This window comes from Oncorhynchus keta, chromosome 34 (genome assembly GCF_023373465.1).
Source record: "Oncorhynchus keta strain PuntledgeMale-10-30-2019 chromosome 34, Oket_V2, whole genome shotgun sequence".
NCBI classification, from domain to species: Eukaryota; Metazoa; Chordata; class Actinopteri; order Salmoniformes; family Salmonidae; genus Oncorhynchus; species Oncorhynchus keta.
The window spans coordinates 33,495,003-33,511,858 of record NC_068454.1 but is presented as its reverse complement, the minus strand read 5'-3'; the positions used below and the strand labels follow the sequence as shown (position 1 = coordinate 33,511,858).

The window sequence follows — 16,856 nt, the reverse complement described above, 5'->3', positions numbered from 1 at the left end:
CTGCCGCTGAAAAACATCCCACAGGATGATGCTGCCACCACCATGCTTCACAGTAGGGATGGTGCCAGGTTTACTCCAGACGTGACACTTGGCATTCAGGCCAAAGAGTTCCATCTTGGTTTCATCAGACCAGAGAATCTTGCCTCTCATTGTCAGAAGGTCTTTAGGTGACGTTGGGCAAACTCCAAGCAGGCTGTCATGTGCCTTTTACTGAGGAGTGGCTTCCGTCTGGTCATTCGACCATAAAGGCTTGATTGGTCACCTCCCTGACCAAGACCCTTCTCCCCCGATTGCTCAGCTTGGCCAGGCTGCCAGGTCTAGGAAGAGTCTTGGTGGTTCTAAACTTCTTCCATTTAAGAATGATGGAGGCCACTGTGTTCTTGGGGACCTTCAATGGTGCAGACATTTTTGGGGGCCCTTCCCCAGATCGACACAATCCACAATGCTTCGACACAATTCAGTCTCTGGGCTCTACGGAAAATTCCTTCAACCTCATGGCTTGGTTTTTGCTCGGACAGGCACGGTCAACGGTGGGACCTTATATAGACAAGCGTGTGCTTTTCCAAATCACGTCCAATCAATTGGATTTACCACAGTTGGACTCCAATCAAGTTGTAAAAACTTCCCAAGAATGATCAAGGCACCTGAGCTCAATTTCGAGTCTCATAGTAAAAGGTCTGAAAACTTAGGTAAATAAGGCATCAGTTTATTTTTAATACATTTGCAAAAAATAAAAAATAAACTGTTTTCGCTTTGTCAGGTGTGTAGATTGCCGAGGACATATTTAATACATTTTCGAATAAGGCTGTAACGTAACAAAATATGGGAAAAGTCAAGGGGTCATAATAACCAGATACATTTCTTCCAGTTTAGTAGGCTGTGTGGTTGTGTTGTTGGTGGTACTGACCAGGGGGCTGCTGAGGCCAGGAGTACTGCTGCCAGTCTTGCAGGACATACGTGAAGCGGATAGCGATGTTGATGGGAGGAAGAGGAGTCAGGGGACAACCCTGGAGAACAACATAAGACAGAGAAGAGAAAAAGGGAAAAGGGCAGAAACAGAAAGAGTCAAGATGATGTATTATCTTGTTCCATCCATCATATGTACATTTAATCCAAGTAAAAAGTCTCTGTCTAAGGTCAGTTAGGATCACCACATTATTTTAAGAAATGTGAAATGTCAGAATAATATTAGAGAGAATTATCTATTTCTTTCATCACATTTCCAGTGGGTCAGAAGTTCACATACACTCAATTAGTATTTGGTAGCACTGCATTTGGTATTTGGTAGCCTTCCACAAGTTTCCCACAATAAGTTGGGTGAATTTTGGCCGATTCCTCCAGACAGAGCTGGTGTAACTGAATCAGGTTTGTAGGCCTCCTTGCTCACACATGCTTTTTCAGTTCTGCCCACACATTGAGGTCAGGGCTTTGTGATGGCCACTCCAATACCATGACTTTGTTGTCCTTAAGCCATTTTGCCACAACTTTGGAAGTAGGCTTGGGGCTATTTGGAGTGGCAGCGTAGTCTAGTGGTTAGAGCGTTGGACTAGTAACCGCAAGGTTAGAAGATCGAATCCCCGAGTTGACAAGGTACAAATCTGTCGTTCTGCTCCTGAACAAGGCAGTTAACCCACTGTTCCTAGGCAGTCATTGAAAATAAGAATTTGTTCTTAACTGACTTGCCTAGTAAAAAAAATTGTCCATTTGGAAGACCAATTTTCAACCAAGCTTTTAACTTCCTGACTGATGTCTTGAGATGTTGCTTGAATATATCCACATAATTTTCCTTCCTCGTGATGCCATCAATTTTGGGAAATGCACCAGTCCCTCCTGCAGCAAAGCACCCCCACAACATGATGCTGCCAACCCCGTGCTTCACGGTTGGGATGGTGTTCCTTGGCTTGCAAGCGTCCCAATTTTTCCTCCAAACATAACGATGGTCATTTTGGCCAAACAGTTCTATTTTTGTTTCATCAGACCAGAGGACATTTCTCCAAAAAGTATGATCTTTGTCCCCATGTGCAGTTGCAAACCGTAGTCTGGCTTTTTTATGGCAATTTTGGAGCAGTGGCTTCTTTCTTGCTGAGCGCCTTTCAGGTTATGGCAATATAGGACTTGTTTTACTGTGGATATAGATACTTTGTGCCTGTTTCCTCCAGCATCTTCACAAGGTCCTATGCTGTTGTTCTCGGATTGATTTGCACTTTTCACAACAAAGTACGTTCATCTCTAGATGTCAGAAAGTGTCTCCTTCCTGAGTGGTATGACGGCTGCATGGTTTTTATACTTGCGTAGTATTGTTTGTACAGATGAACGTGGTACCTTCAGGCGCTTGGAAATTGCTCCCAAGGATGAACCTTGAAAAGCCTTGAAAATACATCCACAGGTACACCTCCAATTGACTCAAATGATGTCAATTAGCCCATCAGAAGCTTCTAAAGCCATGACATAATTTTCTGGAAGTTTCAAAGCTGTTTAATGGCACAGTCAACTTAGTGTATGTAAACTTCTGACCCACAGGAATTGTGATACAGTGAATTATTAGTTAAATAATCTGTCTGTAAACAATTGTTGGAATAATTACTTGTGTCATGCACAAATTAGATGTCCTAACCGACTTGCCAAAACTAGTCTTAACAAGAAATTGGTGGAGTGGTTGAAAAATGAATTTTAGTGACTCCAACCTAAGTGTATGTAAACTTTAGAGTTCAACTGTATCATAGAATTTAATTGTAGGACTGAGTGCCCGGACCCAGATTCACCCTAGTCATGGCTGAACAAGCATGCTCAATTGAGATTCACCATTGAAAGTACATCCTAGTCCACTATGCTTACTCTCATTCCTGGGAAACCAGTCTTACAATTATTTATGGGTGACCCATGTGAAATGCACTCCTCATAAAAGCCCATGTAAGGCAATAAGTAAAGCCCTGGTCCTTCCATACTCACTATTTTGGACTTGAAGATGTCCAGTAGGCCTGAGAGATGGTTGTATTGGTTGGGCACTTTGCGAAGGTGGACCATCTCAAAGTCGGTACGCACCCCCAGGCCCTGGCACTCCCCATGGTACATCCTCCTCCACTTCTGCTGGATCTGCACAAACATGGGTACCTGGCTGCATGGCATTCACAGGGATAGAGGACGTTAATGGGGATAAGTCACTTCAAATTCATTCAGATGGTTTGTGGGAAGGTAGCCACACATTGAAATCCTGTTGCTACTCTAACTACACCTGTTCTTGTGTCAAGACGAGGCAATGTCCTATGCCATCAGTTGTGAAGACATAGCTATGCGCATCATTCACCAAATTAATGAGATATATAAACACCACCTCGTCGAAACATTTTAGATGCTGCTCATCTTTCCCATTCGTTTGGGATCGAGGCATTCAGTTGGAGCTGCACAACAGACAAATCGTGATGTTTGAAAAACTTTGATTTTGAGAGACATGCAAGGCATCTCTGGTATCAATGTGGAAGAGCAGGCACACACTGAAATCCTGTAACTACCTCAGCATCCCTGAGCATCCCTCCCTACCACAGCTACACAGCAGCACCTGGTGCACAATAGAGAAATTACAATCAAAACAATCAAAACATTCACCACCTAGTGGATTGAACAAGTATGGAATTGAAATAATAAGCCTTGTTATATCTATGGATTCATTTTTTTTTCATTTTCCTTCTTTTTTTCCAGTCACAAAACAAAATGCAGTAAATGCTCTATGCATTAGTAATAGAACACGTGTTCGTGCAAGAAAATAATTTGAAGCTATACAGTGCCTTCGGAAAGTATTCAGACCTCTTTTTCCACATTGTTACATTACAGCCGTATTCTAAAATGGATTAAATAAAATAAAAATTGGACGTGATTTGGAAAGGCACACACCTGTCTATATAAGGTCCCACAGTTGACAATGCATGTCTGAGCAAAAACCAAGCCATGAGGTCGAAGGAATTGTCCGTAGAGCTCCGAGAGTGGATTGTGTCAAGGTACAGATCTGGGGAAGGGCACCAAAACATTTCTGCAGCATTGAAGGTCCCCAAGAACACAGTGGCCTACATAATTCTTAAATGTAAGAAGTTTAGAAACATCAAGACACTTCATAGAGCTGGCCAAACTGAGCAATCAAGGGTTTTGGTCAGGGAGGTGACCAAGAACCCGATGGTCACTCCGACAGAGCTCTAAAGTTCTTCTGTGGAGGTGGGAGAATCTTCCAGAAGGATAACTATTTCCGCAGCAATCCACCAATCAGGCCTTAATGCTAGAGTGGCCAGACGGAAGCCACTCCTCAGTAAAAGGCACGTGCCAGCCCGCTTGGAGTTTGCCAAAAGGCACCTAAAGACTCTTAGACCACGAGACACAAGATCCCCTGGTGGGATGAAACCAAGACTGAATTATTTGGCCTGAATGCTAAGAGTCACATCTGGAAGAAACCTGGCACCATCCCTTTGGTGAAGCATGGTGGTGGCAGCATCATGCTGTGGGATGTTTTTCAGCTTCAGTTACTGGGAGACTAATCAGGATCGAGGCAAAGATGTACGGAGCAAAGACAGAGAGATCCTTGATGAAAACCTGCTCCAGAGGTCTCAAGACCTCAGACTGGGGCGAAGGTTCACCTTCCAACAGGACAACGACCCTAAGCATAGAGCCAAGACAACGCAGGAGTGGCTTCGGGACTTGTCTCTGATTGTCTTTGAGTGGCCCAGCCAGAGCCCAGGCTTGAACCCGATCGAACATCTCTGGAAAGACCTGACAGAGCTTGAGGGGATCTGCAGAAAATAATGGGAGAAATTCCCCTAATACAGGTGTGCCAAGCTTCTAGCGTCATACCCAAGAAGACTCGAGGCTGTAATCGCTGCCAAAGTTGTTTCAACAAAGTATTGAGTAAAGGGTCTGAATACTTATGTAAGTGATATTTCCGTTTTTAATTTTTTATAAATTAGCAAACATTTCTAAATACCTGTTTTTGCTTTGTCATTATGGGTTATTGTGTGTAGATTGAAAAAATACAATTGAATCAATTTTAGAATAAGACTGTAACGTAACAAAATGTGGAAAAAGTCAAGGGGTCTAAATAGTTTCTGAAGGTACTGTATGTTCTGATGGTCTGCTACATGCTTCCTTCTCTTATAACCGCGTTATTAGTGTCACTCTGCCTCACAGTAAACTCCCAGAGACACAGTGGGAGGCCAGGTGACCTTGCTGCTACCACAGAGCATAGCTGCAGAGCCACAGCACTCGGAGCATCTACAATGGTACCATCTCCCATTTAGCCCGGTGTTGCCATGGATACCAGCTGATCTACCGCAATACGATGCCATAGAGAGCTGTACTCACCACCCACAGTGTTGCTATTTTAAAACATGCTTGTGTCATCAAACAGAAACACACACAAAGGGCAGGTTGCCACTGGATGTGTGAATGTGTAAGAACTAACACTGTTTTCCCTTAGCGTAGATTCATGAATATGAATAGAATACATTGGCAGTATCAGCCCTTTTCTTTGTCAAAGCAAATTATGTTACCAATATTAACTTGATTTTCCATAAGAACATAAAGTGATGTTGTGGCATACTAATGTAACTGAATTATAACAATTATACTGTTCCCAAATAGTATTAGTTAATATATTATTCACTGTTGCTCTGAGTTACTGTCACCTACCAGCCTGTGTTGGCCAGAGAGATGGAGATGGAGCTAAGTAGCAGGTTGCACTTAGACTCACTGATGACCGCCTCACAGTTGGCCCCGGGGGAGATGACCACAAACTCACGCATGCCATACCTGCAAACACAGACGGAATACTTTGAAGAGAGCAGACAGCTACCATCTATCTATCCATCAAGTCTCATTTAAACCAAACCCTGTAATATATTTCTCAAAAAGATCAGACATCAGGTGGATTTAGTGTTAACAAATATCAATAGCAGTTGTGAATGTCTATCTTCAGTCATTTTAATTCCCATCTTAAAATAAATGTAAGAGGTAAAGGTTAGAGGTCGGAGGTTAGGAGACCTGTAGTACTGTACTCACCATCTGACGAGGCAGTGGGCCCTGGGAGGGAAGTCATTGTTCATGCAGAGCAGGTCCTGCATGGCTGTGGGGAAGGCATCTGGAGAGAGAGCAGAGTGGGAATCTTCATTTATATTTTAACATCCACTACGATTCTCTCTGTTGCTGGAGAGCAGAGGTCCAGACAAAACTGTGGAGTTCATCCATATAGTCTCATCATATAGTTTCTGTGTTGGAATGGTGTGGGAATACCCTAACACAATGGTGTGGGAATACCCTAACACAATGGTGTGGGAATACCCTAACACAATGGTGTGGGATTTACCCTAACACAATGGTGTGGGATTTACCCTAACACAATGGTGTGGGATTTACCCTAACACAATGGTGTGGGATTTACCCTAACAGAATGGTGTGGGATTTACCCTAACAGAATGGTGTGGGATTTACCCTAACAGAATGGTGTGGGATTTACCCTAACAGAATGGTGTGGGATTTACCCTAACAGAATGGTGTGGGATTTACCCTAACACAATGGTGTGGGATTTACCCTAACACAATGGTGTGGGATTTACCCTAACACAATGGTGTGGGATTTACCCTAACACAATGGTGTGGGATTTACCCTAACACAATGGTGTGGGATTTACCCTAACACAATGGTGTGGGATTTACCCTAACACAATGGTGTGGGATTTACCCTAACAGAATGGTGTGGGATTTACCCTAACAGAATGGTGTGGGATTTACCCTAACCGAATGGTGTGGGATTTACCCTAACCGAATGGTGTGGGATTTACCCTAACCGAATGGTGTGGGATTTACCCTAACAGAATGGTGTGGGATTTACCCTAACAGAATGGTGTGGGATTTACCCTAACAGAATGGTGTGGGATTTACCCTAACAGAATGGTGTGGGAATACCCTAACAGAATGGTGTGGGAATACCCTAACCGAATGGTGTGGGAATACCCTAACCGAATGGTGTGGGAATACCCTAACCGAATGGTGTGGGAATACCCTAACCGAATGGTGTGGGAATACCCTAACAGAATGGTGTGGGAATACCCTAACCGAATGGTGTGGGAATACCATACTCTGAGGAAATAGCAAGACTTTTTAAATGGTCTGTTTGAGATACAAATTTGAGGTGGGGTTTTTGAAGTGTTTTTGTCCAATTTATGATTTGGCCATAAATACATGTATAGGACAAGTCACCATCATTATTTGGGTATGAGTTTACAGAATAATTACTTTTAAAAGTGAAATTATCTGCAGCCAAGAAAGGGACCTCTGAAATTTTAGGTTGGAGACCTCATTGGTCACACCCACTACACTAAGTTTGCTACCACTGCTGAAATAAATCCTAGGGGAAACACTGAGTGACAATTCCTATGAGACAGATATGATAACAGGGATTATAAATAAAAGCCGCAGCAGCAATGTACCCTCCTCAGGTTCCTCCTTCCCCTCGCCCTCCTCAGACTCCTGCTTCAGGCAGTGGTGCGTTACGGAGAATTTAAAATCAGCAAAATTGATATCCTGGGTCTTCTCCTCCCAGGTACCACTGGTGTATTCACCCTGGATCAAGACGACAATCAGGGCATCCATGAATGAATTCAACAAGCTTACCGGATCGCTGCTTATTAATGCGTGGTGCTTCTTACATAACATGAAGGTCTGATGGAATGAGGGTTTATTGTTACCTTCTCTGGTGGTTTGCTTGAATTGTTCCCAATCAACTTCCAGTCATTCAGAACCTCTTCTACTCTGGACACAAACCTAGCAAACAACATGGGGATCATAACATATACCAAGAGAAGTCAGAGAGCAGTGATCACACAAGCAGGCGTGCACGCACGCACACACCCGCACAAAATCTCGAAATAAATGGCTCTGGGAAATACTGTTGATAAGGAAGGACAAGCTACACTACAAGGTCAAAAGTATGTGGACACTTGCTCATCTCATTCCAAAATAAATGGGCATTAATAAGGAGTTGGTCCCACTTTGCTGCTATAACAGCCTCCATTATTCTGGGAAGGCTTTCCAACTTTATGTTGGAACATTACTGCAGGAACTTGCTTCCATTCAGCCACAAGAGCATTAGTGAGGTCAGGCACTGATGTTGGGCAATTAGGCCTGGTTCGCAGTCAGATTTCCAATTAATCCCAAAGGTGTTCAATGGGTTGAGGTCAGGAATCTGCCAGTCAAGTTCTTCCACACCGATCTCGACAAACCATTTCTGTATGGACCTCGTTTTATGCACAGGGGCATTGTCATGCTGAAACAGGAAAGTGCCTTCCCCAAACTGTTGCCACAAAGTTGGAAGCACAGAACCATTTAGAATGTCATTGTATGCTGTAGCATTAATGTTTCCATTCACTGGAACTAAGGGGCCTAGCCCGAATCATGAAAAACAGCCCCAGACCATTATTCCCCCTCCACCAAACTTCACAGTTGGCACTACGGATTAGAGCAGGTAGCATTCTCCTGGCATCCGCCAAACCTAGATGCGTCCGTCGGACCGACAGATGGTGAAGTGTGATTCATCACTCCAGAGAACGGGTTTCCACTGCTCCAGAGTCCAATGGTAGCGAGCTTTACACCACTTCAGCCACCGCTTGGCATTGAGCATGGTGATCTTAGGCTTGTGTGCGGCTGCTTGGCCATGGAAACTCAATTCAGGAAGCTCCCAACTAACAGTTCTTGTGCTGACGTTGCTTCCAGAGGCAGTTTAGTGTTTCAACCGAGGATATACGATTTTTACGAGCTACGCACTTCAGCGTTCCCATTCTGTGAGATTGTGTGGCCTACCACTTTGTGGCTGAGCAATTGTTGCTCCTAGACATTTCCACTTCACAATAACAGCACTTACAGTTGACCGGGACAGCTCTAGGAGGGCAGAAATTTGATGAACTGACTTGTTGGAAAGGTGGCATCCTATAATGGAAAGTACCTGAGCTCTTCAGTACGGGCCATTCTACTGCCAATGTTTGTCTCTGGAGATTGCATGGTGTAGGGCTCAATGTTATACACTTGTCAGCAAAGGGTGTGGCTGAAATAACAGAATCCACTAATTTCAAGTGTGTCCACACACCTTTGGCCATGTAGTGTATGTAGGGCTCTGCTGAGCTGTCAACATTGGTAAGAACAGTTGCTTTCTTTTGCAATTCTGATGTGACAGGACAGTTAGCTAACCTATGGGTAAACCACTAACAAAACCCTTACAAAAAAGATTGCCGTTTTGAAACTGCAGTAAAAGTGAAGTAACTGCAGTCGACTGTTGTATTTTGTACGCAGTAATTGCAGAATAGCTGCACTGTAACTGCAGTTGTACTGCAATATTTCTTCGTGAAGGAATGCAATGCAAACCAGCATAGCTAGCTGGTTGATCAATGTGATTGACAGCACAAGACAGGAGACGAGAACGTTGTCTGTCATATACTCAGCATATTATGCTAGCTATATGGAACAGGCGAACTATATTTGGCCAGCCATGAATAGCTTCTAATCCAATTCTTCTATCTAGTCTGATGATGATTCATAACTAACGTTACTGTTGTTGTTGTTGTTAGCTAAAGCTAATTTAGCTAGCCAGAGATCTCCAGTATCCACCTACCTCTCCCACTCCGACGCGGTGGTAAAATCCGTGATCTCGAAGACCTCCGACTCCGGCTGTAAAGGAAATAACGTTAACATCCAATATTTTCTAAACATGTTTAATATGATGCAATGTTTACTTTATAAACTGTACACCAGTACTGTACTCACGTCACTGTCAGCCGCCATCATGAATTCCTGTTTATGAATTTTGCTGTCCGTTGCATTATGGGATTCTTGTCGATGGAGTCTCTTCCGCAATTAAGCAATGACGTCACCAAATTTGACACATTTTACACCGAAAAAAGCTTTTGACACAAGGCTCGCTCGTGCTTTGACAATTTACCTTCACTCGAATACTTTGTTTTAAATTCCTTTATTTAATGCAGTTTCATTTGTTCATCTAGTAGTAACAGTAGTAGAAAAATACATTTTACTTTTACAACTTAGTCTTGGAATTAATATCAGTCTGCATATTGTCAAACACTCAAATCAGATAAAATCAAATATTATTTAACACATGCGCAGAATACAACAAGTGTAGCCCTTACAGTGAAATGCTAACTTACAAGCTCTTAACCAACAATGCAGTTACTTAACCAGTTTATGCAGATACAATTATTGCTTTGATACATATTGTAATATATGTGTTATTAAAGGTGATATGATGGCATAATAATAAGCTTTATTGGAGACGTGAAATGCCTTCATATAATAAGCCATATTGGAGACATGAAATGCCTTCATATAATAAGCCATATTGGAGACATGAAATGCCTTCATGGACACATGTTGCCAGCAGAGGGCAGCAAATAGTGAAACATGTGACATTACACAAGGTATTTACCGAACACACAATGCCAGTTCCGTAAGTGCCCGTGACTCGTCAGTTCTTCCAATTTATTCGAACCGAGGAGGTAAGCAAACTACACACTTAAAGAAAAATATATTAACGGTGCTCAAAAACTAATGATGATGTAAGGTAGGCAATGTTTTTTACTGGAATTTTCATTCGGCATTTTACCAAAAGTGAAAGAGTGCTGTGTTTTTGGTGCATGGAAGTTACTGCTAAAGAAGGTACTTTAACAAACTGGACTGCAATGTAATTAATGAAGTATTATAATGTTTCTGCATGCATAATAACACACTTTCATGTTCTTATTATTATAGGTTCCACTTTAATTCAGAGGAGGATTACATCATTTCAATCATGAAGTCAGTTGTCAGCATTTCTTCCTCAGTTAGGGCTGTGTGTCAGTACTCTCCCAACTATTTCATGACTTGTAGTCGGGGATTAATACGTCACTCAGATTCATCTGGAAGAATATTGAAATCGGACGTTTCTTTTAAAGCCAGAATGGCACAACCATGTGTAAAAAGTAGTTTAGGCTGCTTCCATAACACACGTGAGATGGGGGCGGTGGCGCAACAGTTAAGTAACCTCCCATTTGCAGACGAGAAAGACTACGAATTAAGGGTTCACCCGGAGAAACACATTTTGCCCAAAACAGCTGGACAGCCTTCCATTGACACCCAATTAGGAACCAGTGCTTCACCAACAAAACTAGGGCACGTAAAAGTGGAGACACTTTCTGTCAAATCCCTTTTCGAGGTTGAGGTTTTACCTGAGTTGTTAACACGTTTGAAAGAAGCTCCCAGCGATGAGAAAACTGAGGGTCTGGCAACCTTACTAGGAGTATGTGTTGAGTTTGGCGTAGACTATCAAAGTTCAATTGTCTCTAGATTGAAAGAGGAGTGGAGGACACACCTCTCCAAAACAGACATTGGGGTCATTCACCTGTGCCATCTTGGAGAAGTAGCCTATAATCTGGAGGGGAAGAGGTCAGAGATTGTTGAGCAGGTTCTCGACTCCGTGAGCATCAGCATTGATGCTCTCACCCAAAATGAAACCGCTCGTGTGTACTCCTTCCTTGCACTACTCGAGGACCCACACCATTGCCAAGATCTCATGTCAAGACTACACAGACACACAGAGAAATTGATACACAGACTACAAGCCATCAACATCAGTGACATCTTCCACTCCCTGGTGGCATTACAACAGAGGCAGGCCATTGCGCTGATTGTGAAGCTGAGCAGACGGGCCTCTAGGGTATTCAGATCGTTCCAAGATGAAGAGCTCATCAAAGTTCTAGGTGCCTTAATGCATTTCGGTCAGCATGGTGAAGACTTCATAACAGCCATGGAAAAGCACCTGCCAGTGAAAATAGTAGACGCAGACCCCGAACTCACAAGCGTGGTGATGGAGTTTTGCCTTCAGATGAGGTGTCGCTCAGAGCCCATATTCGAAGCTGTGGCTGAGAGCTTTATTTGCAACTCAGAGAAGTATACCACACCCCAGATAGCCCGGCAGATCATTGCCATGGGGAGACTGAGCTACCTGCCCCAGTGCTCCAGTCAGATGTTTAAGAAGCTGGAGAGTGTGCTGTCCTCTCGCTTCTCCCAGTTCCAGCCCAGGGCGCTGATTGAGGTGCTCCACTCCTGTATTCACCTGGAGAGGTTTCCACTCAACTTTGTGTCCAAAGTCTTCAGCCCCTACTTCCTACAGAGGTTGCAAGGTAGGCTAGTCAGTTTTGGTGCGTGTGTGTGTGTGTGTGTGTGTGTGTGTGTGTGTGTGTGTAAAAAAAAAAGGTGAGAGCAAAAGTAAACGGGCTACATGTGAGTATGTGCGCACAATTTCATGTCAGGTGTGTATGTCTATGTAACAGGGTCAGTTTTGTCCTTTCCATTCAGTTGCAAATTAAATTCCTCCAGATGATGGTCAGAAATACTCTTTGGTTTAAGTTACATCATACTAGCAGCACAGTTCTGTCACTGTCCACCACTGAGATAGCCAGAGTCATGTTATGTATGTGTCTGATGACGGCTGCTATTCTTTCCCAGCACAAGGGGAGCCCCTGGACAAGCATGCCTTAGGCCAGCTAACCCAACTCAACCTCTCTATCTCACTAGAGTGCACCTACTACCGGGTGAGTACCTCCCTAATAACATTGTAAATATACAAATAAATCCTACAATAATTATGCAAGATTGTCTGTCAAATTAAAGCCCTCTGACTCTTACAATGGGCCTTCACGTGTCACACTGAATGAAAAATATTATTTTGTAGTAGTTGGATTGAATACTAAGTTCATTCTGATGTATGTACTGTATATTGTACTGTGTTCTGTACAGGGCCCGAGATTACCTTACCATCTCCATGTGAAGAAGTTTTCCTCCATGGACCACTCTTTTGAGAGCCCTGTAGAGAGCTACCTGTACAACCAGGTGAAGGGCCCTCTTAACAAGCTGCTAGAGGGAAAGACCTACTACTCTACCAGGGTCTTCACGCAGCCTGGATATACCATAGACGTGGAGATCTGTCTGGATGAGGATGGGTTTGTCCTGCCTCTCTCACAGTGGGATCACACTCATAGGAGGTTAGAGCCATTGGAACTTTGTTAGAGGATCAGTCTGACAGGGCGCTGCACAGACTCATTCCCTGATCTACCAATCACCCTGTTTTCCAAAGTGCCCAATAAGTGGTCCTTACTTCCAAAGATTCAATTAAATTGAAATACAACAATTTATTCCAATGAGCAAATCTTCACAGCACCTTGTTCAGGCAGATCCTCGGACACAGAGAATGATACTTATTGCATTTCACAACTTATCACCCATTGAATAAAATGGCCAGTCAGATAACAGGTTAATTGTTTTCCTCTATGTAGGATTGCCTTGTGCCTGGATGCTCAGGACCGCTTCTGCAGCAACACCCATCACCTTCTGGGAAAGGAGGCCACAAAGAGACGCCACCTCTGCAGAATGGGCTACGAAGTGGTTCAGGTAGGGGAACTCCGCTCCTAGTTACAGGCTAGAATAGACACACAATGTAAGGTGTGTGGAATGTGTGTTAGTACTCTATGTGCTTTGAATTCATCTCTATAATCAATGTAATGTGTCATTTTCTGTGTCGTTCTGTGACTGAGTTACATTTGTCAAGGCGTATTTATTTTCTCATGAAGACCTATCTGACATTGGTCTTTGTCTGTATGTTCCCCACCAGATCCCATACTTTGAATTTGAGAAATTGAGAACACAAGAGGAACGGGTACAATACCTTCATAAGAAGATATTCCCCGCAATCTTCAGGTTTTACCGGTGACTTCTCAGATAGGATAGGAGGACGTTGTGACATCACATCCAAGCTCTGTGACCTCTGACTTGACAACATGGCCTTCAACAAGATGAATTAGGATGTTTCATAAACTGTCTACTAATCATCACAGAAAACATTGGTTTGGATTAGGCATGAACCATCCGTTTCTAAAGTCTTCATAATACTATTATGACTGTGTGGGGGTTATGACAGAGTGGTCTAGAAAAGTGTTAAGTAATTGTACATAATGTGATGGAATTTTTCACAAAATATGGACTATGGCAAGTAATAGGTCAACTATAAACTGCATACTTCCTCCATATAGGAGCTTTCTGCAGTTTGTTAGTTATACACTGACTCTATATTCATAAATAAAACAGGTTTGTGTTTCCATGTAAGCTTGAAGGTACTGTATATTTTGTACAATGGACTGTATTTTCCAATACAGATGATTCTATATTGCAAAATAAAATGTGTAAAACCAGTTTTCAAACAACCATGGGGGAAACTCAAATTTCCTTCGCTGTTATGTGTTTTTGTAAACAAACATTATTTGTATAAAGCCTCAGCTCTCTTCAGTTTGTATTTATTTTACCTTTATTTAACTAGGCAAGTCAGTTAAGAACAAATTATTATTTTCAATGACGGCCTAGGAACAGTAGGTTAACTGCCTGTTTAGGGGCAGAACGACAGATGTGTACCTTGTCAGCTCAGGGATTTGAACTTGCAACCTTTCGGTTACAAGTCCAACGCTCTAACCACTAGTTTAAGGGGAACGTAAAGTAATAGATTAAAGGGTACTTAAATGCTGACATGCATATGGACCAAAGCATGTACATGGGGTGGTCTGCATAACAGGCTTTATTTTGAAGACAAAGCTATACCCCATACATGTCACGTGAAATATGAGCGTAATACTGATTAACTACAGAGCTGAGTGTCAGAACAGCTTGTTGTGACTGAATTGACATATTTTTGGTGTAATTTATGATTACTAATTCACAGTGGTGTAAAGTACAGTGCCTTGCGAAAGTATTCGGCCCCCTTGAACTTTGCGACCTTTTGCCACATTTCAGGCTTAAAACATAAAGATATAAAACTGTATTTTTTTGTGAAGAATCAACAACAAGTGGGACACAATCATGAAGTTGAACGACATTTATTGGATATTTCAAACTTTATTAACAAATCAAAAATTGGGCATGCAAAATTATTCAGCCCCTTTACTTTCAGTGCAGCAAACTCTCTCCAGAAGTTCAGTGAGGATCTCTGAATGATCCAATGTTGACCTAAATGACTAATGATGATAAATACAATCCACCTGTGTGTAATCAAGTTTCCGTATAAATGCACTTGCACTGTGATAGTCTCAGAGGTCCGTTAAAAGCACAGAGAGCATCATGAAGAACAAGGAACACACCAGGCAGGTCCGAGATACTGTTGTGAAGAAGTTTAAAGCCGGATTTGGATACAAAAGATTTCCCAAGCTTTAAACATCCCAAGGAGCACTGTGCAAGAGATAATATTGAAATGGAAGGAGTATCAGACCACTGCAAATCTACCAAGACCTGGCCGTCCCTCTAAACTTTCAGCTCATACAAGGAGAAGACTGATCAGAGATGCAGCCAAGAGGCCCATGATCACTCTGGATGAACTGCAGAGATCTACAGCTGAGGTGGGAGACTCTGTCCATAGGACAACAATCAGTCGTATATTGCACAAATCTGGCCTTTATGGAAGAGTGGCAAGAAGAAAGCCATTTCTTAAAAATAACCATAAAAAGTGTTTAAAGTTTGTCACAAGCCACCTGGGAGACACACCAAACATGTGGAAGAAGGTGCTCTGGTCAGATGAAACCAACATTGAACTTTTTGGCAACAATGCAAAACGTTATGTTTGGCGTAAAAGCAACACAGCTCATCACCCTGAACACACCATCCCCACTGTCAAACATGGTGGTGGCAGCATCATGGTTTGGGCCTGCTTTTCTTCAGCAGGGACAGGGAAGATGGTTAAAATTGATGGGAAGATGGATGGAGCCAAATACAGGACCATTCTGGAAGAAAACCTGCTGGAGTCTGCAAAAGACCTAAGACTGGGACGGAGATTTGTCTTCCAACAAGACAATGATCCAAAACATAAAGCAAAATCTACAATGGAATGGTTAAAAAATAAACATATCCAGGTGTTAGAATGGCCAAGTCAAAGTCCAGACCTGAATCCAATCGAGAACCTGTGGAAAGAACTTAAAACTGCTGTTCACAAATGCTCTCCATCCAACCTCACTGAGCTCAAGCTGTTTTGCAAGGAGGAATGGGAAAAAATTTCAGTCTCTCGATGTGCAAAACTGATAGAGACATACCCCAAGCGACTTACAGCTGTAATCGCAGCAAAAGGTGGCGCTACAAAGTATTAACTTAAGGGGGCTGAATAATTTTGCACGCCCAATTTTTCAGTTTTTGATTTGTTAAAGTTTGAAATATCCAATAAATGTCGTTCTACTTCATGATTGTGTCCCACCTGTTGTTGATTCTTCACAAAAAAATACAGTTTTATATCTTTATGTTTGAAGCCTGAAATGTGGCAAAAGGTCGCAAAGTTCAAGGGGGCCGAATACTTTCGCAAGGCACTGTTCTTAAATAAAAAATACTTTAAAGTACTACTTAAATAGTTTTTTGGGGGGTATCTACTTTACTTTATTATTTATATTTGACAACTTTTACTTTTACTCCACTATGTTCCTAAACAAAATAAGGTACTTTACTCCTTACATTTTTCCTGACACCCAAAAGTACGAGTTACATTTTGAATTCTTAGCAGGACAGGAAAATTGTCTAATTCACACACTTATCAAGAGAAAATCCCGGTCATCCCTCCTGCTTCTGATTTGGCACTCACTAAACACAAACACTTCATTTGTAAATGACGTCTGAGTGTTGAAGTGTACCCCTGGCTGTCCGTTAATTAAAAAAAATCTATATAGTGCCATCTGGTTTGCTATAACCAGAATAAGGAATTTCAAATGATTTATACTTTCACTTTTGATACATAAGTACATTTAAAGCCAAATATTTTTACT

At 42.3% G+C, this 16,856-nt stretch overlaps 2 protein-coding genes across 3 annotated transcripts in view; one reads left to right on the top strand and one right to left on the bottom strand.

Annotated features, from left to right (window-relative positions):
- Positions 1 to 9,888, bottom strand: part of LOC118366978 (rab3 GTPase-activating protein catalytic subunit) — a 51,002-nt gene extending 41,114 nt beyond the window's left edge. The window contains exons 1-8 of the mRNA XM_035749864.2: positions 9,790 to 9,888; positions 9,638 to 9,693; positions 7,722 to 7,797; positions 7,464 to 7,596; positions 6,037 to 6,115; positions 5,668 to 5,787; positions 2,950 to 3,115; positions 908 to 1,007 (exon numbers count right to left, since the gene is read on the bottom strand). Of these exons, the coding sequence (XP_035605757.1) occupies positions 908 to 1,007; positions 2,950 to 3,115; positions 5,668 to 5,787; positions 6,037 to 6,115; positions 7,464 to 7,596; positions 7,722 to 7,797; positions 9,638 to 9,693; positions 9,790 to 9,810 (751 nt within the window). The 5' untranslated portion in view covers positions 9,811 to 9,888. The remainder of the gene's footprint in view (positions 1 to 907; positions 1,008 to 2,949; positions 3,116 to 5,667; positions 5,788 to 6,036; positions 6,116 to 7,463; positions 7,597 to 7,721; positions 7,798 to 9,637; positions 9,694 to 9,789) is intronic.
- Positions 9,889 to 10,378: 490 nt separating this feature from the next.
- On the top strand, positions 10,379 to 14,345 carry LOC118366977 (FAST kinase domain-containing protein 3, mitochondrial-like). 2 transcript variants are annotated; one of them, XM_035749862.1, is made up of 6 exons: positions 10,379 to 10,535; positions 10,789 to 12,197; positions 12,523 to 12,608; positions 12,814 to 13,058; positions 13,350 to 13,464; positions 13,685 to 14,345. In XM_035749862.1, the coding sequence occupies exons 2-6, from the start codon at positions 10,829 to 10,831 to the stop codon at positions 13,781 to 13,783; spliced, it is 1,914 nt and encodes a 637-aa protein (XP_035605755.1). In that variant the 5' UTR covers positions 10,379 to 10,535; positions 10,789 to 10,828; the 3' UTR covers positions 13,784 to 14,345. The 2 variants fall into 2 exon arrangements, with proteins under 2 accessions (XP_035605755.1, XP_035605756.1); XM_035749863.2 differs by lacking the exon at positions 10,379 to 10,535 and adding an exon at positions 10,676 to 10,695.
- The last annotated feature ends 2,511 nt before the right edge of the window (positions 14,346 to 16,856 follow it).